This window comes from Cladophialophora immunda (genome assembly GCF_000835495.1).
Source record: "Cladophialophora immunda strain CBS 83496 unplaced genomic scaffold supercont1.2, whole genome shotgun sequence".
Lineage (NCBI taxonomy): Eukaryota > Fungi > Ascomycota > Eurotiomycetes > Chaetothyriales > Herpotrichiellaceae > Cladophialophora > Cladophialophora immunda.
Window position 1 is genome coordinate 742,708 of NW_015622542.1, and position 25,915 is coordinate 768,622.

The 25,915-nt window shown below is 52.3% G+C and overlaps 4 protein-coding genes across 4 annotated transcripts; 2 read left to right on the forward strand and 2 right to left on the reverse strand.

Annotated features, from left to right (window-relative positions):
• Positions 1-4,519: 4,519 nt before the first annotated feature.
• PV07_02619 (uncharacterized protein) lies at positions 4,520-13,326 on the forward strand (the record flags this gene model as incomplete). Its single annotated transcript, XM_016389242.1, has 2 exons — positions 4,520-4,863; positions 4,917-13,326. 2 exons carry the CDS (start codon positions 4,520-4,522, stop codon positions 13,324-13,326), a joined length of 8,754 nt encoding a protein of 2,917 aa, XP_016251144.1.
• Positions 13,327-13,396: 70 nt separating this feature from the next.
• PV07_02620 (uncharacterized protein) lies at positions 13,397-14,447 on the forward strand (the record flags this gene model as incomplete). The annotated part of the gene is made up of 3 exons (XM_016389243.1): positions 13,397-13,519; positions 13,577-13,802; positions 13,870-14,447. The coding sequence occupies 3 exons, from the start codon at positions 13,397-13,399 to the stop codon at positions 14,445-14,447; spliced, it is 927 nt and encodes a 308-aa protein (XP_016251145.1).
• A 566-nt stretch (positions 14,448-15,013) lies between these two features.
• Positions 15,014-17,270, reverse strand: PV07_02621 (uncharacterized protein). Its single transcript, XM_016389244.1, has 3 exons — positions 17,069-17,270; positions 15,941-17,013; positions 15,014-15,869 (listed from the first exon to the last, which is right to left on the reverse strand). The coding sequence occupies exons 1-3, from the start codon at positions 17,201-17,203 to the stop codon at positions 15,185-15,187; spliced, it is 1,893 nt and encodes a 630-aa protein (XP_016251146.1). The 5' UTR covers positions 17,204-17,270; the 3' UTR covers positions 15,014-15,184.
• A 1,012-nt stretch (positions 17,271-18,282) lies between these two features.
• On the reverse strand, positions 18,283-19,054 carry PV07_02622 (uncharacterized protein). The gene is made up of 2 exons (XM_016389245.1): positions 19,004-19,054; positions 18,283-18,953 (listed from the first exon to the last, which is right to left on the reverse strand). Exons 1-2 carry the CDS (start codon positions 19,025-19,027, stop codon positions 18,333-18,335), a joined length of 645 nt encoding a protein of 214 aa, XP_016251147.1. The 5' UTR covers positions 19,028-19,054; the 3' UTR covers positions 18,283-18,332.
• Between the last annotated feature and the right edge of the window lie 6,861 nt (positions 19,055-25,915).

A 25,915-nucleotide genomic window follows, 5' to 3' on the forward strand; every position in this document is an offset into this window, starting at 1 on the left:
TGACGTCCCCCGTCTATTTTTCCTTGATTTGCAACTTGAATCGACGACGCTCTTTTGGCGACTGCGCAGGTGAACAAGTGCAGAGCGTTGATTATGGTCATTTTTGGTATTTCGAAGGGCAAGACAGACAAATACTCGGCAGGATGCATTCCAGTAACCAACCACGTCATATGAATCGACAACCTGTCGAACTTGAAGATCCGAGATCTACCCCCGATCTGAAGAGCTACTCCGAGCTACCCACGGTCAGGCATAGATGTGCCCTTTGCCGTAAGCTTCGGTCTTCGGCTTACCAGAGAGATCATCCCATCGCCCCGGGAGAACAACCGACTCCGGGGGTCTGTTCACGACCTGGATGCAGCGCCCAGAAACGAGCTTGGTCTCTAGCGAAGAGGCCTCCACCGGTGATAGTCCTGGAAGTGCACTGTTACATCTACGAGAACCCTTTCCCGGACAACTCCACTGAAACTCCTCTCACGGTCGAGCTCCCTGCGGCAGAGCAGGGCCGACGAAAGGAGCTCCTTCATGGTGGTTATGAGAAGTCGTCCTGGGTGCAAAAGAACACCAACCTATTTGAAGATACGCAGCAAGTTCCATGGGTCAATCGTATGACCAAACCAACTTTTCTACCTCGCTAAGCTGGGAGCTTTTGTAGTGGGTCAACATCGCGTCCGTACCCACATTGCAACGGATACCAGGCGTCAATGAATGTTTCCGTTGTGATGTTTCTATCTGAAGATGATGGTCACTGATGGAATTGGCAATGGAACCGCCGGCCGGTTTTGTTGGTGGAACGTATGGCAGGTTTTGCAACGGAGTCATGTTTGATGAGATTCAGATATTGTTCACATCTATACCATACAATTCTAGTCACACCATCCTCATAGGAACTATGAATGGGACGGCTAGGTCATTCTGCGATTTCGTCCCTCTGGCTAAGGTCACGCTGCCCACACCACAGGTCAATTAACCACCACTGCACCAAGCATGAAAAATTGAGCACGTTCTAGCACCTCAGGTTCAGCCGGCGACAACCATGAAGAAAGTATACTGGCTAGGTGTCTTGGACTGTGATAACTTTCAGAAACTGCGGTAGGGCACTATTTGCCGTCGACCGAGGTTGGCCGACTTTACCACGTGCCATTTTCGACTGACCATTGTCCGATGCAAGGCCGTGATTTTACGTGTCTAGAGCTCCAGCTCACGTGCACTTTCGACGTATATAGAAATCAAGATCGAATAGCAGCAATGAGCGGCGTTCCATGGCAGTGCAACAAGCCAACACAAGCTAAAACTCTGAGCATGCGTTAGGGTATTCGTGCGCACAACTACCTCCTGGCCCTTTTGAGCCCCGGCTAAGTAGTCGGGGCCACGAGTTGATGGGTGTGTGGGGAATTAAGTATGGTGGCGTTGCCCTCAAAGCTTAGTCATCCACCAGGTCCCTTTTGACTGGTGTTTTGTGTCCGGTGAACCGTGGTTGATTTTTCACATGAAAGTTGCAATCAACAACACAACTCACTGGACCTAGTCGCCCAGAGCGAACGGAATGGAGGCTCTTCGCCGTTCTTACCATTTCTTGCAAACCGGGTCGACCGGGTCGTGTCGATCAAATCATCGCCTGACATTGTTAGCCACCATCCATAACCAGCCCCCGCCTCCCAAACAGTCCACGACTGGCCCACATAACCACATCGCGAGACAGCCCATTTCGACTCCGAGCGATTGCTAGACGACAGTTCTGTATCCAAATTGCAGGTGGCCGTCAAGGCTGGCTATCAGTGTAATATCAGCACTACCAAATATAGATTACGGGTCCATGCGCCGGGCGACAAATCACTGATGGCTCAGAACGCGGGACAGGACAATGGCAGGAATAACGCCAGTAACCTTGACGTCTATGGGACTATGTTTAGATTCTTTTGTCCCTCGGACTGGGAGCTCCAAAGGATGGTGGGTCCGGCAACGAAGTGTTGTGGAGGGAAACTTTCTTCCCTCTCCCCTTTGCCGGAGCTTTGCTCTGGTTGTGGCCCTGCGCGTGTTGACTACGCCTCGACCTCGCTCCTGGCCTTGGCTTTGCTCGAGCATTTCCCTTTCCCACAACGTACTCAAAATTCTTCGCAGAAAGTATCTCTACTTGCGGATCGGTTGACTTCTAGACGAGAGTTAGCGCCTGGAGTCAATGGTCGATCAGGTCAACGGGCTCCTTACAAGATCTTCGATGCTACATGGCAACGATCCTCCATTGGGCGTCTGAAAAAATGTCACCTGCCCGCTCTCGGGATTACGGAGACACACTGTAAATTCGAATCCGCATATCTGCCAGAGGAGAAATGTTTTGTTAAGCCAGCCTCGCTTCCTCTTTCGTCGTTGTGTAGTCCTCTCCTTTCTAGTTTGCTCTTCCTTTTGTTTTACCATCTTTTTGGGGAGTTCAACTTGACTAGCCGCGAAGCCTCCATAACGATAGTGGTTTTATATTTCGTAGTATCGCATCAGATGGAGAGCCCATTCTGGCTCCTCGAGGCCATTCTGTTCATAGACGCTGCCTTTTGAGGATCCAATTCTGGACTCTTCCCTATAAAGGTCGTGGTAGGTAATGTCTCCTCCCGTTGCTCACTCTCCCCAAAGAACCTCCTAACGATGCTGCTGCGCACTGCCACCCAGGCTTCTATCTTCGTTGCTCTTACCTCCCCTTTGGGGAGGGTCTCTGCGGATACCTTTCGAACTGACATCGAGACAATCACTCCAACGGCCAGTATGTCAAGGGACTTTGTCTGGACGAACACTTCCAGCGCTCCACCAGAGGCGACCGTTGAGATTCAGTTCGACGGCTTGGTCGGCTCCGGCGTCATAAACTTAACCAGCAATTACGGCTTTACAGCCGTCAATCTAACCGCCGCCAGCACCTCTGTGACCTCCTGCACCTCTCCAAATCCATTCGCAGCCAATGTCACTTCTGGAGCGACCATTCCTCCCCTTTCCACCGACAGCGTCTCTGTCACGAACCCTCCTTCGACGAATGCGACCGTGGTTTCCTCTGGCGAACCGTTTACGTCGCCGTCGTCACTGTCTACCACAGACGGCGGGTCTCTTGGCTCGACCCAGAGCACAAGCCTTGATCTTCCTTCTGCCACTGCCTCGTCGGCCAACATCAGCCTCTTCACCGGTGTTGGAGGACGATCGGGAGTATCTCCAGCGGCTTTGCTGATGTGGTTGCTCCTAGGCCTGATGCCGACATTTTCTGTCTGGAGTGATAATTTCTAACGGTAGATGTATGGACGACGGATTCTTCTCCTTTCTGCACTTCGTCTGTTGCGGGAAGCTTTATGGGGACTTAAATAGGTTAGGTAGCTTACTCCTAGAATATATACCTTTCAATATGGAAATCGGTGTGGCGCCTCGTAAAGCACCAGTGAAGCGTTTGGCATCTACAGAACTCGATGTTAATCCTCTTGATGAGTTACATGAGAGGAGATCTATTCGTCGTTCCGTATGAAGGCGAGCTCGGGATGGGCCATGAATATGTGGATGTACCTTTGACATTGACGTGGATCATCAAAGACATTATAAGAAGTGCATACCAGCGACGAGCGTTAGAAAGTATAGTAGAGGATGATGATGAATTCGAACGCGCAATACAACGAGACCGTAAGTGGAAACTAAAGACTAGCGGTTGACTTTTGCTAATGGATATCGTGATAAAAGGTGAGCAACGTCCTTGGTTTCATGCAGCAGTCGAGACAGGCGCCCTGGAACGGTTTCGAACGGGGCAACCGTTGAGCGACGGCGATATCTTTCTCCTGAGACAGATGCCGGGCACTGTCCGGTGGCCAAATGGTGACTCAGAGTCGCTGCCACCTGCAACTTGATCCGAATTTCTTGACTTCGACTAAGCCATGACTAGGAATGGCACAAGCAACAACCATCTTATCCTCAGAAAGACGAAACGAAAGTCTACTTGTAGTCCACACAACCTTTGATTCGGTGCCTTCGCGCTGCTTGTCACACCGGTTAGTGGTGCTGGCCAATAATCCACCAACACGTTCCGAGCCGCCACATACAAGGGGCCCGGGCTGGCACTCCGCTTCCTGCACATCGTGTGACCGGGGAAGGGGGGTGTCAGCCCGTTCATGCTCCCCCTTGTAGACATTTTCATCACGTACGCAGCCCGGTTGAACTTGCATCGACCCCTCGATGCAGCATAGCCTGTTCCTGACAAGCAAAGGCGCCAGAGGGACCAATCATGGGACGTCAGAAGGATCAGACCGCAACTTTTTCCGAGACACCACCGCCAAAGGCGCGGGAAGCCATTTCCCACCAAAAGGACAAAGTGCACCCGGACAACAAGGCTGTGCAGTATTGCACATTGCGACTCAAATCGCTTCTAATGTTGCACTATGACGGTCGAGGAGCACCTCAATCACTGCCATCACTGATGGAGGCTCCTCGTCGACATTGATGTGATTTGCTGAGGTCTCCTGCCGCCTCTTTTCCGACGCGTGGTTCCTGATTGCGCACAGACATGGCCACCGTCGAAGCCAGATTGCTTCGCTCAGTGGCCAACCACATCGTTCTCCCACCTGACCTACCGGGTCACGTCGACAAGGACCTTCCCGAGATTGACGGCGACCTTCTTCGCCGTGCTCAGGATGCCTGTATCGAGCTACGAACGGCCGTCGGAGACCACTTTCAAGAAGAGCTGCGACTTCTCGAGAATTCTCTCGACTACGGCTTTTTCATCCACACTGCAGCACATCTTGACAGCTTACAGCTTCAACGTGCGTTTCGCCGATTGCGGACGGGCGAAATCCTCCTCATCCACATCGACGAACAAAATGCCGGGTTATTGGTGCGCAATGGTGTCGGGTGAGATCTGCCGTTCATCCCTATACGCGAATGTCTCACTGAAAACTCGTCAGCGATTGGGTAGGTCACATCGTGTTCGAGGCGGTGGAATTGTCCGCTCAGGCAGAGAGAGTCCTCCAATGCACAAATGCACTGCAGTGGAATTTCCCCACCTCAGCGGCAGCCATCCCCGCCGACGTCTTCGCGGATGAAAGCTTTCAACAGCATCTCTCTGAATTTCTTAAAAGAGCCAGTGTGGAGAACATTAAAAAATTTGGTGCCGTGACGAGAAAGGCGAGATCAGGCGCGTTCGAACCGCGAGACACCGCCAACCCAGCCTTGATCACTGGGCTCCTTATTGCGATACTGGAAGGATTGGGACGGCCTGTCACGGTGCGACCGATTCCTAAACGCATCAGGGATGAGGTTCGATTCAAGGATGCTCTTGTCCCCTGGAGGAGATCACCATTTTGGCTGCTGTTGAGGGTGGGGATGCTGCGTCATCTCGAGGAATCGGCCAATCCCACAGTAGGCCGGGCACTGTACAAGGCAATTATGTGTCTGCTCCAATCTCGGCTGCTGGCGCAGGCGGTAGACTGTCAGACCGCAGATCTCTCCAGTCTTCTGCTCCGCAAAATTTGTCGGCGCATGGCCAAGATGGAAACCGACCAGATCTCGACAGCCGGCACCGACGCCACTTCAGTTGCAGCGCTAGACGTGATCCTCCGCAGCGTACGGCCGATGCTCCGCCAAGCCACGAGGCGTGCCCGCGCGAATCTGCAGGACGCATGGAATCGCTACAAGGCCAAAATGCAGCGTCGGATCACCCCGTTCAGGACTCGCTTCGCGAGCCCGGAGCATCTCAGACTCACCTTGATCAACAGTGAGCCGTACCTCCAACGTGTCAGACAGGAGCCTCCAACGGGAGAGGCGCCGACCAATGTGGATGTCATGGATCGAGCCGTGCGCCAAATCGTTCGTGAATACTCCAACTTGGCACAGGTCGAAGACGAGTACCTTAAGGCTGACAGCAAAGCGACAACCGTCGACGAGGCGGCCGGAGCCCATGCTGTGGCGGTGCTCGCGGACGATATGGCGTCATATCTGTCCCTGACGCGTGGTCGTTGCTACGAAGTCGGTACGGTGGAGCGAAGTCGAATGATCCTGGTCTCCATGTGGCTATGGGTCATGATGGATCAGCTCTTGTGTCGACTTGTGCCCGAATCCGCCAATTACCGACCAATCTTTCACCCCCGTATGTTGGATTGCGTGCTCCTCTTATCCTACTCTGATCTGAAACGCCTTCACGAAATTCAAACCTATCTCGCGTGGCGACATGCCGGCGTTGGGCGTGACGAAAGCAAACAGACGATATACGATCCCCCGAGGCCCCAGTGTTTTGCCGAGCGCTGTTTCGATAGTAGTCTCAGCGACTCTGCAGTTCGCCGGCTGTACACAACCGTTCAAGAAAGGGAGGCTAAACGGCAGCTCGACAAAGAAAACGAATGGGCCGAGAGAGATGCCCAACACCAGCGACTTACCGCAGAGTTGGCCGATCTCGCCTGCGAGTTTACACTCGTCGGTGACCTGCTGGTCCCAGAGCACGACGCAGACAAGTGCCGTAAATGCGGCTTGACCAAGAAGGTCGAGACATTGAGAATCGAAAGGATCGAGAAGGCCTTGCCCAGGGGCATTGTCGAGACGAAAGCCGTGCTCGTCGAACTACAATGCCAGAAGTTCTGCGTCGCGTACCGAAACGCTACGTGGTCGCTGGCCGCGACTCTAGGCCTGCCCAACGTCGAACAGACAGCAAAAGAACCGTTCATCACGTGCCAAAAGTACTATGCCCAATTCTGCCGTGGACCGACGCCTTGCAAGATTGGAATAACGTTGGCGTCGCGCACGAAATCATTCTTGCAGACTCACTACCGATACGTCCATTATCCGGTTCCGTTCGAGAAGGTTTGTGTCGACAATGGACTTAGATTCGAGTATTACGATACTGATCGAAAGCTATGGCCGGCCGAGCACCTGCGCAACATCACGTTCGACCACCATTGCTGGGTGCCACTGCCACGACGCAGTCCTTTCGCCCAGATTGACTTCCCTCAGCGACTTCTACCCTTCCAGCCGCAGACTTCTACTGACCACGGCTCCCTCTCGGACCCATCGAAGCCTGCGACGGGACGATACCTGACCGCCAAAGCCGAGGTGGTTTCAAATGAGGTCTTAGCTGCCCTCCCTGGCTGCCCTCCCGCCCTGGGCAAGCCTGAATTTACGGCATTTCTGGGCCTGCTGGCCGACAGACGACGTCTGTGGCCTGCCATCCTCGTCGAACTTGGGTCTTCGAACCTCAATTTCAGTTCCGATGCCGTCGTGATTTTGTTGCAGACACTGTCTCACCGGACCGGCCCTCCTGACGTTGACAAATTTCATGCGACGAATCTCATTTTCCGAGATGAGTCCTTCTGCGTCAGGCTGTTGAGCCAGATCGACCGTCGGGTATCCGCCATCGCCTCGAACTGGCGTGAGAGCCACTCTATGGAGGTGATGCTTGGCCTGACCTTGAAGGTTATCAGCCTCGGAAGCGATGATGCCTGCGTCAAGGCCACGCCGCTCCTGGAGAAAGTCCGCCTTTGCACGCTCAATTGGATCAGAACAATTCGTCGAGAGCTCTGGTGGACGACTAGCACGAGCACTTCCACTCGATTGACTCGCTGTATGATGTGGGCGGCGTTGTTGTGCCGCCGCACCTTCACGATGTACTGCTCGGAAAGTCGTTCGTCGACCCCGATTGCAGGAGGACTGACACACATACCCCACAAGCCCATCGTCGCCACGGCGTTGGTCGCCTTCCTCGAAGCCTCTATCACCTTGCACGAGAACCTGGCCGAGGGCCTGGAGAAGCTCCCTCCACTACTGCGTAGTATGCTGATTCGTGACCTGAAGATGGCAACCCTCCTGCAGGAGCGTGTCCAAATGTCCATCTACGCGAGTCCTCGCACGTTGATCGAGGCCATGGTCGAGGCAAACGCCGTCTCTGGAGAAGCTCTTTCGACAGAGCCGACGTCTGTGTCATTTGAGGGGCGACACGAGGGACTGTGGGCCACGATTGATCTCCCGGGCATGCAAAACTGCGCCGCCCTGAGCATCGAGTTTCACCTTGTCACAGGGGCGTTATTGCTCAATGGCAGGTCTGTCGAGAAGGAGCTTCCGCCCCAATGGCGGCACGAGGACGCCATTACCCGATTGTTTCCCAATCAACGATTAGTAGTCTATCCCTCCACCCTCCTCGGCATGACCTACAAGCTCGCCTTCAGCCCCGAAAACCATGAGATCCATCTTGGATACCGCCGAGGTGATCTGATCGTGCGGGCTTGGGCCCCGACCGGTGTGTGGGAATATGTCCCTGCGAACCTTTTTGAACGAGACGGGACGTTTGACTTACCTGCATCATTGGTGGACGATTGTGTACACTGGCTTCACCTGCACGACCGAGTCGTGGAGGTGAGGAAACTCGCGAAACCATGGAGAACTGGACCGGGCAATTGGACACTCGACCTGGTTACCAGAGTCGCCCGACGCCGACAATCGTTTCTGCTGGACCCCCATAGCAATCTGTTCCACCACTTCGCCAGCGTCTTTCGTGGGTTCGAAGATCCCCGCCACATCACCGTCTTTCAGCCGTCGAAGTATCCTTTAGCGGTCGAGCTGCGCCGTCACGAGTTAACCTTCGTCCTGAACCAGCGGGGCTTGCTCGAGTGTCGACAACTGCACGCGGAGATTGATGAGAACCAAGATGCTGGTGTCTGGTACGGGCTCTCTTCTCAACTGGTCCTCCGTGATGTCCAAAATCCCCGTCAAAGAAGTGTGTTAGTTCCCCTGGGCCCACCAATTATCCGGCGGAGAGGTATGCACGTCGACGTCGAGATACAGAGGAACGACCCGGCTTTAGGCCGCTATTACTTAGACGAGGTGCTGGGGCGGGTGACCTGCGCATCAGAGCCTCGACTATACTACACTAAGGCTCTTTTATATGCATGTACCTCCTTCTGCCTCTCTGACCCACTCACGGGCAAGACGGGGGCGGATGAGGCGTGCCACATCTTACAGGCGGGTGGCTGTCAACCGTATGCTCCAGCCAGCGAAGCAATTACGACAATTCTCGATTCGATTGCGAACCTAACGCCGAAGCATCAATTTTATCCCGAAGACCTCCGCGTCATGGAAACGGTCACGTGGATCCCGGAACGCACGGTGTCCATCCAAGATGAGCGATATCTGCACCTCGTCAACGTTATCAAACAAAAGTCTGATCGGCTGGCCTTGTTTGAATTGGAAGACAAAGCCGCTGGCCGACCTCTGCCGTCGAAGATAGCCACGTCGAATGTCAGAGACGCTCATCTCGTGCGACGGGCCCAAGCGCGACGGCTCGTGTACCAGCCGCTCGAGTGGACCGCTAGCGCAACCGCCACAGCTACCGAAAGCACAGAGGACCTACTTTACCGTGGTCGTGGCTACCATGAGTACAAGAAGAGCGAGGACCACGTGTTCGAGGTGGTCCACCTCATTCACAGGTGGCCAGCAGAGCTTCCCTACATCGGCCCCCTCCACCTCATGATGCAGCAATGGCCGTCGATCGCCGGTTACGGTGACGGGACGGTAACGTACGACAAGATACGCCTAAGCGATCATCTCGATCTCAACCTCGCCTCGTCGTGGGGTCCATTGGTCAACATGTGTCGGCGGAACGGGCTGGAGGCCAGGTACAAGCTCATATTTCTCTTGGCGACGATCAGTTTCCGCGAAGAAATCGACATGCGCGCCATTCACACTTTGATGGCATTCTGCCTGTTTCCAGAGCTCAAATGCATTGACCTGCCCTCGTCGCCATCGTACATACAGTTTCGCCCGGGTTTCCGTCCCCGCGCAGAGTACGTCAAGCGCATGCTGAGCTGTTGTGCTTTGCCGTTCACGGCCGTGGGAGGCTCATCCTGCTCGAACCAAAGAGAACGAAAAGCGTTGGCTGCGGCTCAGAGAGCCTATGAGCTGCAGGTGGTCCATGACCTGGAAGCCCTAGTCACCTCCTTGTCCAAGCAGTGGCCGTGTCCCCGACCTGACTTGAGACAAACAGTGACGTCCACACTGGATCTCGACCTTGCTCTGTCCTCGATCGCGATCGAATGGCATACCATATTCGAACACCACACGCTCGAAAAGCATCTGTGGCAGGTGCAGGCTGTCCTCGACCGATACACGGCTTCTCATCCTGCGAAGACGCGAGAGATACTACCCGAGTTCCGCAGTGTGCCTGCTCCACGCAGCGTGGCCCTGTCACAACTTTGTCTGCGCGACAAAGAAGGTCCCTTGGCTGACCTGTCGGCTGTCAACATCGGCGACCCTTTGTCATCTCGTCAGGCGGCAGCGCGTCCCCAACGCCGACACCCAGACCTCGAGGAGCTGAATCAGATCGTGGCAGAAATACCGATTTCGAGGTCCACTGTGAGGCAGGAATACTTTCGTGGGCTCCGGCACTCGATGGTCGCCCTCGAGACCTACCGAGACCGAGTCAAGCCACGTCAACCGGTAGTCGATCTGGCTCACTTGGATTTGCTCATCGCCAGTGCGACGACCGCTGTTGATGCGTGCATGCGCGAGTTAGTCGATGCTGTGAAGAAGAACGAGCCTGGGGCCATGTGGTTAGAAATGGCAGGTCTCTGGCCCCCACTCAGTCGTGTATGCGTCCTTGAGACGCTACGCAGCATCGATCCCACGCCGATGACTCCTTCCATGCGAAGGGCCATCATCGCTCTGGGCCTGGAGATCAGCCAAGTTCAGCGTCTACTTCGAATACAGGACGCCAACCGACGTGGCAGGACTCAGCAGGTCGAGGAGGAAGTCAGGAACTCTGGCCACACCAACTGGGATGTCGAAAAATACGCCGACTGGCTGCTGCTGGAGATCGATGCTGACATCATGATTCGCCCGATCCAGGCCGAAGTAGCCTTTCAGATCATCTCACCCGCATCCGGGTCTAACTCTGTACTGCAGCTGAATATGGGTGAAGGGAAAACCTCGACGATCATCCCTCTCGTCGCGTCTATCCTCGCAAACGGTAAATCTCTGTGTCGCGTGGTCGTCCCCAAGGCGTTGCTCCTGCCGACTGCTCAACTGTTGCAGGCGAGACTGGGTGGCCTGCTGGGTCGGGAATTGTGCCATGTGCCCTTCTCCCGCCGGATATCGTCGAGCCGCGAGCAGATCGAGACCTACCAGGAGATTCATGCGTCCATGCTCAAAGGCTCGGGGGTGGTCATAGCGCTCCCTGAACACATTATGTCGTTCATGCTCTCGGGTCAGCAGCGTCTCCTGGACGGAAAGGTCGAGGAAGGGATCAGAATGGTCGACGTGCAGCGATGGCTCTCCACCAAGAGCCGAGACGTGTACGACGAAAGCGATTTCACCATGGCGGTCAAGACACAACTCATCTACCCGTCAGGGCCACAGCTGACCGCCAACGGTGGAACTTGTCGGTGGCGAACTATACAGATGGTGCTCAAATTGGTGTATTCTCATTTATCCGCACTCGAGCAATCCTTCGAGTCCAGCATTCAAGTCGTCCAACGCCAGCCCGGGGCCTTCCCTTTCATTCACTTCCTCCGAACCGACGTCCAGCACGCTCTGACACAGCGCATCGTGACAGACATCTGCGACGGGCGGACCACCTTGCTGAACGTCGAGAACTTCTTGCCGCAGGACCGAATGGCACTCCAATCCTTCATCACTGAAGCCAATCCACCGAGGGCGTCCGTGGAAAGCGTCTCGGAAATACACCGAACGAGCCCTTCAGAAGGACACGTCATCTACCTACTCCGTGGTCTACTGGTCCACCGGCTACTTATTCTGACATTGAGCCGCCGTTGGAATGTTCAGTACGGACTACACCCTCACCCGGCTCGAGCTTTGGCGGTGCCGTACCTCTCCAAGGGCGTTCCATCCAACCTGGCCGAATGGGGTCACGTCGATGTCTCCCTGCTGTTGACGTGTCTGTCCTTCTACTATCAAGGACTGTCACCGGAACAGCTGCAGCAGAGTCTGGAGCAAATCTCGCAGTCGGACGATCCGGCTCGTGAGTACGAGCAATGGGTGCAGGGATCAGCCGGTCTGTCCGACAGCCACCGCGATTGGACGTCGATCAACATCGAGGATACGTCTCAAGTGAGCGAAATATGGTGTGGGGTGCGTTACAGTATGACCGCGATCGACCACTTCCTCAATCACCTCGTGTTTCCCCAGCATGCCAAGCAGTTCAAGGTCAAGCTGCAGGCGAGTGGATGGGATCTTCCCTTGGCGGGTAGGAGAGTCAGCCTGACCACAGGTTTCAGTGGCACCAACGACAATCGTCTCCTCCTGCCTCTCACGATTAAGCAGGACGACATGGAGGGTCTGGCGCACACGAACGCTGAAGTACTGACGTATCTTCTGCAGTCGCGTAATCGGGCTTATTCTCTCGCCGGTCTCCGAGAAGTGTCTGGCGGAAAGATATTCTACCGGCGATTGTCAGAATTTGACCTCCTATATAAACTCTACCACATGGGCATTCGGATCCTGCTCGACGCCGGCGCATTGATTTTAGAGATGACGAACGCCACGCTGGCCAGGATGTGGCTCGAGATTGACGTCGGAGCGGAGGCCGCGGTGTCCTTCGACAAGGACAATAAGGCTTGGGTCGTGACGCGCGCTGGACGCAGGACTCCACTCCTCGCGTCCTCATACGCAGAGGACCTGAGCGCGTGTCTAGTGTATTTAGACGAGTCGCACACTCGTGGCACCGACATGAAATTCCCGACTCGTGCCCGGGGCGCCGTCACCCTCAGCCTCGGGCAGACTAAAGACCACACGGTGCAGGCTGTAATACGACTGAGGCAGCTAGCGACGACGCAGTCCATCACCTTTTTTGCGCCCCCTGAGGTGCACCAATCGATCCTTGACTTTCGCGGTAAGGTTGACGGCGGACACCTAGACTCGCACGACGTGGTGTGCTGGCTCCTCGAACAGACGTGCCAGGGCCTGGAGAATCTCCAGCCGCTGTGCTATGCTCAAGGGGTAAATTACTGCCGGCGCACGCAAGCCGCTCACGACCATCCCCGCTTCATCACCGATCCAGATCAACGACGGGCCTATCTAGAATCTCTCCAAGACCCTGAAGAGCAGTCACTAAAGTCCCTCTACGGGCCACGAACCGGGAAAGCCCCTAAGCAGAAGGATCGCGTTCCTGCTGTTGTGTATCACGGTAACTTGATAAGGCATGTCCGGGAGCTGGAAAGACGAAGAAAGGCGTTCCGAGATACGGGCAACGCCGTGCACGCGTCTGCGCTGCAGGAAGTGGAGCAGGAGCGCGAGGTGGCTGTCGAGGCCGAGACCATCCGCGAGCGACAGAGACCAGTGTTTTTTCCACCCACGGACATTTCCAGGCATCGCCCCTGAGCTTCGAGATTTTGTCCTGAACGGCGCGTTGAGAACGGACGACGCGATCTGGGAGCTTGCCTTCTCCTACATGAAGCGCACTGGGACCGGACAGAAGCACGTGGTAGATTTACCCAAGTCTCAACTTCTCGTTTCGGCGGAGTTTCGACAAGCCGTCGTGGTACCGTCCGGCAAGATCAATGATGACTTTCTGGTGAGTCCTGTGCTGTGGCCTCCTCAGACACAAGTCTTCTTACTAACTTCCGAGCAGCGTCCAGTCCAATGGGTCCTGTGGAGTGTGACCACGCACCATGCCGTCCTGGTCAGCCCTGAAGAGGCGGCAGAGCTCATTCCGTTGTGCCGAGCGGCACCTCAGCAGGTGGTGCATCTTTTGACCTACGCGGCACCCGTCACTCTGAAGATGCTACAGTTCAACGACCTGAACTATTACTCGGTCCCCCCACTGCTGGGCAGCACCCCTGTGGTTAAAAATCCAGGTCGGTATTTTCGCCGGCAGGCTCTACTTTCCTTTCGAGGAACTTGCCCCCATCCGTACATTTCTAGGATTGTCGAGCGATGATGCAAGCCCCTCTCAGGACGATCCAGCTACCACCATGCATGCATCATCGCTCGAATGTTCGGACGCCCAAGATGACGACCATCAGACGGTGGAGATGCTGGATTCAACCGAACCAGATAACCCAGCTTGCACGAAGGCGGTCCGCACCGCCAGGCTGAGAGAAATGCGGATGCTTACGTTCCTTCACTCCTGGCTCGGAACCCGAGGTCGAGGCCAAGATTTCGCCCACACGCCCATGGGTTACGTCTGCGACCGAAAACAGTTGGCTCAAGACCATTCCTTTTTCCGGTCCCCGGACCACAACGAGACTCGACAGTCCCTGGGGCGACATACCGGGGATGGAAATATGTCGATCGTCGGCGATGTGCAAGCCGCACAGGACGAGGACGATGACTCGGACGCAGGCGAAGAAGAGCTGGACACACGCCACAGACTGACCGCGGAGGAGTTGAAGATGTCAGCCGAGCTCGCCGCGCATGATGGGGATAGTCAGCTGCAGGACAAGAGCTCAATTGTTGAAGGAAGTGCTGAGCGAGGTAGTTCACAAGGTCCAACAGTCTAGGCATAGGCTCGTGAGGTAAGAGACATTTGCAACTTTTTCCGACCGGAGGCCAAGCCTTTTAACGGGTCGAACTTGCTAATGGGATAGCGACAGTGTTATAAAGCTACATGCTATTCTGCTGAGCCCGGACCCTTCAAGAACTTATCGCTCCTTCGATGGTAATATTTCTGGATCAGAAATGGAAAGAAATTGGTACAAAATCAAGCCACCAACAGGTGATATTGAAGGTCACTGGTATCCCTGCTAACATTCTCCTTGACCGCGACATTGAAAATGCCAGTGTGGCTCAAAGAATGTCGTGGGCTTCGAAGAGGAAGACGACGAGGGTTGAGGATCTTGCGTATTGTTTAATGGGCTTATTCGGTATTCATATGCCTCTACTATATGGAGAGGGAGAGAAGGCATTCATCAGGCACTATATTGGAAAGCTTATGGTCCATCATCTATTTAACTGGTCTCCGGATGTCTACCGTCGACACCCCACACCAAATCACGTTTCCAGAATCATCCTCGCCAGCGAGGATTAGGGCTTCCCACCGAAAGTGTGAATGAATTGTGATATTGTTCTCAGAATTCTTACCTCAACGGGACAGTAAAGGTATCAAGAATGATCTACTAAATTGCTGCTATGTTGATATATGACTTGGCCTTAGTGTCAAAAACTGCAACATTCTTTGCTTCCCCTGTGAGTTGCAAAGATTCCCCCTTCCTCGTGTGGCATACACGTGACATCCAGGTCAGGTGTGGAACGTAGGGTGAGCAGCACTGGGAGAGCCGTCGTTCGACTGTAGACCAAATAAGCAATCGAGCTCTACTTTCTCCATATCACTGATAGGGTGCAAAAAGTCGCAATCGTCCGCAGTGAAATGTCGCTCATCAATCGGAGAATTGGTCACTTCGGCTTCCGGATACGTTGTGGCGTTATCTCGATTTCCGCAGTATAAATTCGGTCCGGAGTCATCATTTGATATGTCAGAATCGGACATATCTAGGATCGGGAACTGTGGCATAGGAGTGTCGGAGAACAACGTGGCGATATCAGCGCCGTAACTGTCCGTCCCTCTGCCCGGAGACTGCATGTGGGCGTCGTGACTGTATGTCAACGGAGAACATAGATTGAATGGCAAATTCGTCCCTGCGGTGAGATGTGCCAGGAAGAAGGTGTAAGGAGCTTCCAAAAAGGTTTCGTGAGGAGCTAGAGCGAATTCCGAGGACGACTCAACGTTATACATAGCCGACTCAATTGCATCCAGAGACGAGTTCAAATGATGGCCTGATTCGGGATACTGGGTCTCCGCATCGCTGAAGCAGATGTCATCCACCAAAGACGCCGCCGCCTGCAACAGATCTGCTAAACCGGCTGTTCGCAGCTGGATATGGTAAAGGAAAGCAGACAGAGTGGCTTTCGACATAGTTCGTAAGCTGTTTCATTTTGCTTAGCATTGAAAAGCAATAGCACCGTAGCGTCAATAGCTAAAGCGGAGTGAACTTACCATTCGTCTGACAACTCCTTCGGTATGAGTAGCAACATTCCTTTACCAAAGCGCGCTATAATGCTTGCCCACGGCTTTCCAGTGGTCCTCCAGTTCTGTATCTTCCTGGTGGCCGCATATCTGGTCATCCTACGACCTTTATATGCTTTCCCACTAGTTCTATCCCTTGGAAACGTGTCAGGGAATAGAATATCGACGAAATGATTCATAACCGTTCGATTTTGCCTCGAATTGCGAGCTTCACTTCCCAACCGCGGAGATATAGAAGGTTTCTTCGCTTCGAGCTGTTGCACACACACCTCATAAGTATGAGAGAATTCTGCTAAATTCAATCTTTTCCGCAGTCGGTGAATCTGCCCGTTCACTTCGCTGAGGCTAAGCTCCTCCTTTAGGAGCCATAGTTTCCGCAAGGAATCGGGCCGACTGGCCAAGTTTTTCGGAATATTTCGTCTGCATCGGTCGCTTAGATTTTGTCCGTTCGGTTGAGACTGAACACTCAACTCGCTGGTTATGTCTTCTAGTTCTTCTAGAACCTGGATCCCTCCTATACGGTTGATGATTTGCAGCATAGGTTCTGTCAGAGGGTCATCGTCGGCCACCTCTCCTTTCGACTCCGGCTTTCCAGGACGGAAACTCACGCCTTTGGTAGACTTCGGCTTTCTTAGCTGTTTCGAACCTGACCTTGCAGCTATTGTATCCGTCGGTAGCTCCCCACTCAAACGCCTGGGATCATTTTCTTGGCTAACGGGTGGCTGAACCTCTCTCGATAGTGTTTCACATCCTTTCGTTTCGTTGTCTTCTTGGCAAACTCCGCCTGCCTTCAACTCAGCCACCCCTGAACTCTCCAGTGCCAGAGACAGTCGGCTCGTTGGTGAGATCAGATGCTCATCGTTAGCTTGATCATCAGGTTGACCATGCTTGGTATTGAAATGCTCATCTGCGATGCAACTTTGGTGTCTGTAGTAGCAGCCATTGGTGTTGCAATCCTGGCTGAGAATCCTCTCCAGCACAGACAATATCGCATTATGCTGTTTGGGATTAGATTCCACCCAAAGCCGAAGGCAGGCATCAAACTAGGAGGTAATATCGGTTAGCACTAGTGCTCATCGCAACGACGGGCAGACTCACATCATCTAGGCTGAGTGACAGTTCTAATGGAGAACAGAGACCGAAGTGGAGCTTCAGGACCATCATTTCCTGGCCGCTAGAAGCTGTAGAGTGTGAGGGACTAAGAGATAAAGCCGGTGTCAGTGGACTGCGCATAGCTTCGTGTTACTGATAATGCGTCTGCTTTGTAGTTGGAAGAGTACAAAAGAGAAACAGATTGAATTTGCTCTTCGGTCCCTCGCAAAAACGTATGGTGGTCAAACTGCCTTTATCAACTTGGCCAAGTTGATGTGGGCTCCAGAACGGGCCCCTTCGGCGGCAACCAGGATATCATGTTAATTCTGAAACAGACCTTTCTGCAGCCCGTTATTCATAGCATGATTAGTGTTAATTTTGACCTTATGTTGTGCTGATTCTAAGCAGGGATTATAGTCTAATGTTGCATCTAAACCCTGGAAGGAATCGATCCACTGTTGGTTGCTGAGGTATGCAGTAAGCGCCGGTAGTTACAAAAACAGCAATGATCGTAGGCGAGTCTGGCCTTCGACGAATCATCCCAGCATCCATCACTCACCAGATTCAAGCAGATTGATTGCGTCCACTTCCTTCTCTTGGCCAGCTTTTAAAAATTATGGCATGCTAGACAGTCGTTGTTACAGTCACCCAGCTTTAGACCATTCGCCAGCTTCCTCGCCGCTTCAGCACCCGCTTTTCAACGAGACAGCTCCCACTCCTCACGAAGACTATCGATTCGACCGTGCTCAACTTAACTCTCTCAAATTGAGGCCTGAAAGCTTTTGTTATTGTTCAAAGATCAGGTAAAATTCATCCTGTAGCGCCTTGGGCATATCTGCGATCGCGTTGCACTCAACGTTGTCACAATCCTCGTCGACGAAAGTTTCCCGGCGATGTCTTTTGTACCAGCTTCATTCTTCCATTAAGCTAAAGCTGTTATTCGATTCTTCCAAGCAGAAATCCTCCACTTTCTGAAGCTTTCGACTTCTGATATTACTAGACTCTTCCCCCCTCAGGCCTTCAATGAAATACCAAAGCCGATATAGCATAAAATGATAAAGTCCAATGTAACGAACAAGTCCAGCTAAGAGTGTATGTCAAGGCCAACAGAGCGATAGTATATGGCCCTGGGGCTGAACTATGAAGTAATGTACATAGATCGAAGGGACACGACAAGGTACAGGGCACGGATAGGTGTCATAGTATTTCACTAATCTCTTCCTTGTAGCTAGCAGAGTGACCGTTTTGGAGGTAAGGACGGGTGAGACATTCATGAATGATCGACTGACTCCTTTTCCTCTTCAATTGTATCGGCATCGCTTTCACCTGACGAGCTCGGGCTCAATGACATAGCCTCAAGACGACCAATTTCCATCATGAGTCTCTGAATCTCGGCCTGTTGAGTATTGACTTTTGTTTGCAGGCCTCTTATATCCATCTCTTTCCATTGAGATTTGACAACCAGATTGACAATACAAAGTCTGAGTGACTCTGCGTTGTTGAGATCAACATCTGTCCCTCCGTCTTTCGCCTTGCCTGAGAACAGGTTGCGAAGTTGTTCGTAAGATGACCATGCAATACTCTCACGGTTCTGACTTTGAGCCAGGGCTTGTGTTAGGCGATGGTATTCGGTGCGCAATCGAGAATACTCTGTGTTGATTGTATTGAGAGACTGGGTCATTTCCCCAGCGCGATGCTCTAATTTGGCATTCTGCGCTTCTAATCGACCGACTATTTCATGTTCCTGGTCTCTCGCGTTGCTGAGCACAGTGAGTGATTGATGGAGTCGTTGGTTTTCGTGCTCAAGGCGCTCGGAATACCCGCGCCAATCGTACTGTAGGAACTTTAGTCCAGAAGAATGAACAGGACCCTCTAATTCTTCGGTGTAGAGCTTCAGACTTGGTTAGTTTCAGGGTTAGAGTGAAGAGGAGGATTGCTCACTCGAGCAGGCTGTATATTTGTCATTTTTGCGAATCTTTGGCAGACAGGAATCGTTGCATTTAGTTACACAGCGAGGTCAAGCAGAATGAGAGTCTCTATTTATCATTTTCTCACCAATTTGTGGCTAAATTAAGTCCCAAGAACACCGTGACAACATGCTTTTGACAAATTCAATTTTTAGTTACTTGTGGAGGATACATGCAACTAACTATGGCCATTTGTGATAACCTGCGCGCGTAAAGAAGCTGCGAGGTTCGGCGTCTATTTTGCAGTGGATCCTCCTTCTCAACTGGTTCCTGTAGCCTCATTTGTCAAATAGAGGTCTACTTCATAAGGGCACCTGCGCCAGGGTGTGTATACAAAAAGTAATTGGCTACGTTCCTAGCACATCAATAGGTAGCTCAATATCTGACAAGCGCCGAGGTGGATTTGAGATGTGCGTGGAGGGTGGCAGTGAAGTCGTTCCCGGTCAAAGTATTTCGTTAGGGTGCAGTGCCGAGGCAGACTTCCAGAATTGTAATGTTCAAGGTTTGTGATGGATTTTCATGAGAACGCTAAATCGGACACCTAGGCTTTCCTTTGCCCGCCTCTCCTAATTCCGACGATCCTTGTCCTCGTGACATCCTTGTAAATATAAATGCAGATTTGTTCGACTAGCACAAAGCCTGATCCTTCTGTCGTCGCAATATACATAGTAAAGTTGAGTCATTAGTGGGTCTGGAGACTCACCAGGCACAATTCCAAAGCTTCCACTGTGAGCGGTTCTACGACCTCTCAAAGCGGCCAGATAAATATCCCCTCTCCTAAAAGAAATTTGTGCGTGCCAGAGCTTCAGGGGTCTTCTTCTGGTCCCCTTTAAGAGTGGCCAAAAATCCAAAAATAGTCTTGGATTCTGGAATTTTCAACTTTCGAGGAATATATTTGCATAGAACAACACAGAAAGTGATCATTCCCTTCTCGAGCGTCAAATCCTGGCAAATGTATGATACCATGAACAAGACACGTCGACCTAAAGCCCACAGTCTATCTCAGTCGCACCAGCCCCCTGCACTGAGTACAATCGACGAGTTAATTGATCGCGGCCAAGGCTCGTCGGTGGCACTCGAAGCTTCCAGAAGCAGGCTCCAAGCATCAAAACGTACCGTCCCTCCCACGGCATCCGAGAGAATCGAGCAATTGAGTCGGGAGAAAACGGCCCTGCAAGCAGAACTCGCCAAGTGTCACAGACAAGTGAGCGCTAGCCTTGTCTTCAAGGAAGCAGTCAAAGATGGCTTAGACATGCTCCAGTATGCGGTATTTGAGTATAGAAGAGAGCAGAGGAAGATTGAAGACGATTTCAAGGCGGAAACATCTGAGCAAACGGCTGAGACGACCAGCATCAAGATTGGCATGCGTCAGGGTCGTGATGAGGTGGGATAAATAGATGGTGGGGACTGTTGAATGTTCGTCTAGGTTGGGTGTGTGACCCGAATGTTCGACAGTCAATGAATGAGGTGGCGATGTGTTGTCTGGGCAATGTCGCAAATCTCATGTGCGCTCCAGGCGAGGTAGTCAAAGCAGCTGATCACTTGAATGTATTTGATTGGTCTCTGACCTCGGAACAACAACCAGCCTTTCTTCATAAACGTCGACCCACGTAGCGATGCATAACAAAGGTTAGGAGGATGATGAATAGACCTTGGCGAAACGGAACAAGTGTAACGTCGATAAGATACCAGATAACTCGGCAAGTAGCATGCACAAAGACGATCCATCCGAGGAACTGAGTAAACTCCATGTCAGACGCAGGTTGTGCTCGAGATGCTGCAGGACTGCTGCTGGATGGGAGACATCCAAACCACCGGGAGAATTCAATCGGGTCCCGAAGGCGACTTCAAACAGATCCCTGCAGGTGCACTGTGGCTCCATTGTCTCTGATATGCGGAGGGCCGAATCAGGCATCGAAAATCAGGGAAAATTCACATCCTTTTCGGGCTCTAGGCCCTCAGAAGACGGGCAGAGCATCAACACGTCCACCACTGCATCCTATTTAAACGTCTACCCTCTGAGGGAGCCTTCGGTGCTTTCAAAGGTTCGTCCACTAGCAAAACCTCCACATACCGTCTGAACGGCGAAGTGATCGGAGACATCTGCGCTGCACAGTCCCAGCCGGTGGTCTCAGTCCAGACTCAAGCATGGCGACAACGAGCGAGTCAGCCTCCGATCCTACTGTCGTTAACAAGGATATCCTGACGCGACAAGTCCATGGCCAGCCAACGCCAGAGGGCGCCCCGGAGCCTGAGGGTGCCCCGATAGAAGGAGAAAACGCAAGGCGCCCGACAGAAGCTCACAGCCATGCCCACGAAGGACACTCATCTAATACAACCAACCAGGAGAATTTCGAAAAGGAACCCGGAGCTACCAGAGAGGTGGCTAACACTGGAATCGGCGCGACCCAGGAGCAAATGGAAGCCGTGGAGAGAGTGATGAAATGCACAGATACAGATTACCGAGGGATCCTCGGCCTCCAAGCAGAGTACTTAAATAAGGCTGCAGAGGCGGAAGCCGTGTTGATGGCTTTCAAGCAGCTTGGGTGCTTGACGCACGAAAAGTATAACAAGGCCAGTAATGCTAGGGAGGCTTTCGACAGTAAGTGGGAGCCCCTACTCTTGATTTTCTCAGACATTGCACTCAGAGATTGATAATTGCATGCTCCTGAATATAGGAGTCAATAACGCGGCAAAGCAACTGGGTGTCGACGAAGCTACCGTCGCGCAGATGCGAGATTGGAATGGGGCAGAAGACTTTTCAACAGGTGTCACGAGCAACCAGGTTTCTAGTGGAGACGCTGAAATGGGAGACAGTAACCAAACGGGGAATGGTGGCCAGTCCGGAGTCCCGCCACGGACTGATAATCATAATCAGGTGTACTAAGCGTGTTCATTGAGGCTGAACTTGCTCGCGGATAACCCCGAAAACGCGGAAGCAATCCAAAAGCTTTAGGCAGCGAACGACGCCGTCAGGGGCTACAATGAGACACTGGGATTCCCTGGTTCAAACCAATACGTCGTCGATTTCAATGTCTATGTTGAAGCCTTCAAGCAGGCGCAACCTTTTCTCAACCGACTGAAGAGAAAACATGACCGACAAGCGAGGGAGGCCATCGAAGATATCAATCATCGGCTGAGAGAGTTCAATGAGCAGCACGACTACCCTCGTGAATGGTTGTTAAACACACCAAAGCCATCCGCGCGACCTATGCCAGCCCCACAGCAAGCAGCTTCAATCGCTCCGACCTCTTTCACAGGCCCTCAGCCCAGGACGATGCCGAAGTCCCTCACCTTCAACGAAAAGGATAGTTTCGTCCTCCACGAAGGCATCGAGAAGGAACTATACGGCTACGTGAAAGCGGGTTTTGGTCACCGTGTCTTACTTCGACATGAGGGAAGAAACGGATATAGCATCTTCAAGTTGGTCCGCGCCAGCAAATTCGGGAAAAACTTTATCGAGAGCCTTCTTCAAGGGGAGTTCATGTTCTATCGTTCGTTCATATTCGCTCTTTTCAGATAGCCATTCATAACAATGAATGAATTCCATTCGCTCTAACACACTCACGAGTAGATTCGAGATACAGAGGGTCGCATTCGACGCTCGGCGCGTCTTCACCAAATAGAGCGGAAGCCTGTGGCTTGAATGGGGCCAAAGCTAAAAAGGTTCAACGTAGGAACACGGCGCCTAGCAAGGTTGCGGCCCCACTTCCCGAATTAGGTTTTCATGTTTATCAATCGACATTGGTGGTTGCTTACGTCTTGAATTGGATCGACCGAACTTCGCCAGCAGCTGCGCCCTCCCACACATTTCCAACGCGAGGTAGATTCTAATCTTTAAAGATGACAAGGCCTCTCAAGAAAAAAGCTATGAGCCTGACCTACTTCCAAACCCAACTCAAGTTTTTCTCACCCTCCACAATCATAAAATGGGAGCCGGAATTCTCGCCATACTTTGTCTTTGCTCTACTGGAGGCGTTCTGTTTGTTGTGTTGATTAGCTACATCATTATTCACTCCAGAAAGCACCGTCGCTACGGTGAACATGGCGATCGGGATCAGCGGCAGACTTGGCCTATGCACTGGTCAGAATACTGAAGTCACGAAAACCCAGGTCCGGTCTAGTTGATGAACTGTGCGTATACATCCCAAATGCTAGAGAGGAAACTTATTCTACATAGATACCTAGAGCACCATAACAGACCCGTCAGAGATCATCGAGCTGAGGAAGTAATCATGTAAACTTGGAGGTTGGTGGGATTGTTCTTATAGTTTGTTGCACACTGCACATGAAAGTGGACGGTCAATTGATAATTGTGACTCTGTTGGTAGCAACGAAGGACTAATGTAGCTTTCACAAGAAAACGTCTCCTCTTGAGGCGACGTCACAAGGACCCAGTTGGAAGACTCTTATTTCTGTGACATATTCCACAAACGAGATTGACTCTCGGACAAAAGAACGCAAGACAATACGCGGATAAGCTAAAAGAGTGGCATAAGTTAGGACCCCATGATCGACCTACAGCATCAAACTCTGCCCTTCGCCCTCTCCTTTCGCAATTCAGTGGCATTCTACCCTCAACTCTGGATTCTTAGGCACAATCTTCTTTCCCTTCCGAGGTCTCTTGGAGTACTTCCGAGCTCTCCGCCCGGTGGTCTCTTCGATTTTGGTAGCTTCGCCGCTACCGGGTGAAGTCGCTGGCTCCGTTTGGGGGGCCGGTGGGGCGGTTAAATTGGTGGGATGATGATGTTCGGTGGTTTCAGACTCTTTCGATTCCTGACCTACCTCCCAGAGACGTGTTCCTGAGCTGTCCAGTCCATCATTGTTACTTCCTATCTCGTCTCCATGCTGCCTTTCCACTTCCTCAACCCGGGCCGGAACATGAAGGGTCATCGGCGAGGGTGTTCCATTTTCGCTCAATTCATGGACGATGGCGTCCTGCGGGTTATCGGTAGGGGCAGCCGTGTGTTCGTACACGGAAGCATTGGTTTCCAAGGCACGGATCTGCTCACGAGCCTGAACCAGGCCGATTTGCAGAAACGAGTTCTGCTCCGTAAGATTCCTGGACCGGTCTTCAGACGCTTCCTCTCGACAATAAGCTGCCTCGGTCCGCTCATGGGCCACTCTGAGCTCTTCGTGTAGAGCAATGTTGTTCACAGTCATCTCATGCAACTCTTCGGTCCTGGAAATGAGTTCATCACGGGTGTCCGACAAAGACTTGTCTCCTGCGTTCTTCTGGGACCATAATGCTTGGAAGTTGTTCCACAGGGTGGCACCGGTTTCGTAGCACTCATGCTGGAGCCCGAGGACCAGATTATGATGCCTGGCGAGTTGTTGGTTCACGTATTGATAACGTGACCAAACGGCATTCAGGCCATGAATATCCAATGTTGGCACGCGTGTTCTGCCGAGGCCAGGAGGATCCTACGCGATAGATAAGAGTCTGGAAGGAAGATATTCGGCAGCACGTACTCTAGAGGGACCTTGGCCCATGGGGGACCTTTCATTTGTTCGAGAGTTCATTTTTGTGTCAAATTTTTGAATGGGTGCTACTCAATGGACTTTGGCTGGCTGGCTGCCTTCTTTTAAAAAGAAAGGAAGTCCACACTGAATCAACAACCGTGACCTATAATTAGTCCAGAGCGAGCCCACAAACATCTTTAACCCCTTGAAATAGAAGCATGGCCATTTCTTGCAGTCTCTCAGCGACTGCGTAGACAGCATTGTTTGTGTCTCGCGGTCAACTTTGGGTCTCTGCCAGCTAATGTTGCTGCGGGGCAGTGCAGCCAGAAGTGATCCCCAACTCTATTCCCCACTAGGCGTAGGGACCTGAATAGGCTCCGAAGACCCTTGCCGCGGCAGTGACGCTTGGCAACTTGACGTCCAGGCAGGCGCCTGTTACAGGATCCAGAATTACGAATGATGGAGGCTGTACGGACTTGCATCCATGAGGTCAGATGCGGCCTCCTAAGCAGTGCAGGCGCTTAGGTCTTCAACGAATCAATGTCGAAGGGGTGACCACCTCTTCCGTTCACCAAGAGCCCGGGTCTCCTAAAGCATGTCTCAAGAGTATATTTCCTGTTTGTGTTGGTCCTGTGTGACTTTCGCCTGGCAGTTGACTTCAGGAAAGTCAAAGGCAGCGTGGATTCACGTGTGCGTAATATTCATCAATGGCTTTTCCGCAAAACAACCAAAATCCCGCGGGCGGGATTTCGTATGACGAAGCCTTTCAGATTCTTTTTGGCCATCAGCCCATGCATAATGGATATGTCCAAGAAGCAGCAAACTACCTACCACAACAGTCGGCCACCACGTTTCCGCCACAGGAGAATGATTCAAACATCTGTCCGCACATGTGCCCAGAAGCTGACAAGCTAGAGGAGATCAACCAGGGCGTATCTTTTCTCCAAGCTCGATTCGATCAGCTCGAGGACTGGTATGGTCTTTCTCTGATGAACTTGAACCTAGGTGACTGACTACGGAACAGTGTGAAAAATTTTATGGACATGGTGAAGAAATATTTTGAAGATCATCGGCAATGGTCTTTGGCTTTGAAGAGGACGGTGGAAAGCCAGCTTCGTGATCGAAATTTGAGTAACGACGCATCTGAGGGATCTCCGCTCGAAATGCAAGGCACTTGAGAACGGAAGATAAGCCTTCCCCTTTCCACTTTTCGTCATCGCCATCATAACTGCAACAACGGGCGCTTTTGCGAAAGGAATTACGCAAAATCTTTCACATATCGTTAAGCCTCAATGCTTTCATTATTTTGCATAAAATCATTGAAATCTGCAATGTTTGCTTTAGAATCCTTCCTGCTCAAACCATCCTTAGCGTACCGTGACGCTAGAAATTACCAATGCAAAGTATTCAAAAACTGCAATTT

Bases quoted from the DNA above. Each gene is read 5' to 3' on its own strand.
- PV07_02621 (XM_016389244.1), bottom strand. From the start codon at position 17,203: ATGCGCAGTCCACTGACACCGGCTTTATCTCTTAGTCCCTCACACTCT. The intron at 17,014-17,068 runs GTGAGTCTGCCC...ATTACCTCCTAG, and splicing joins TGTCACTCAGCCTAGATGAT to TTTGATGCCTGCCTTCGGCT. The intron at 15,870-15,940 runs GTAAGTTCACTC...AAAATGAAACAG, and splicing joins AAGGAGTTGTCAGACGAATG to CTTACGAACTATGTCGAAAG.
- PV07_02622 (XM_016389245.1), bottom strand. From the start codon at position 19,027: ATGACAAATATACAGCCTGCTCGA. The intron at 18,954-19,003 runs GTGAGCAATCCT...CCAAGTCTGAAG, and splicing joins CAAATATACAGCCTGCTCGA to CTCTACACCGAAGAATTAGA.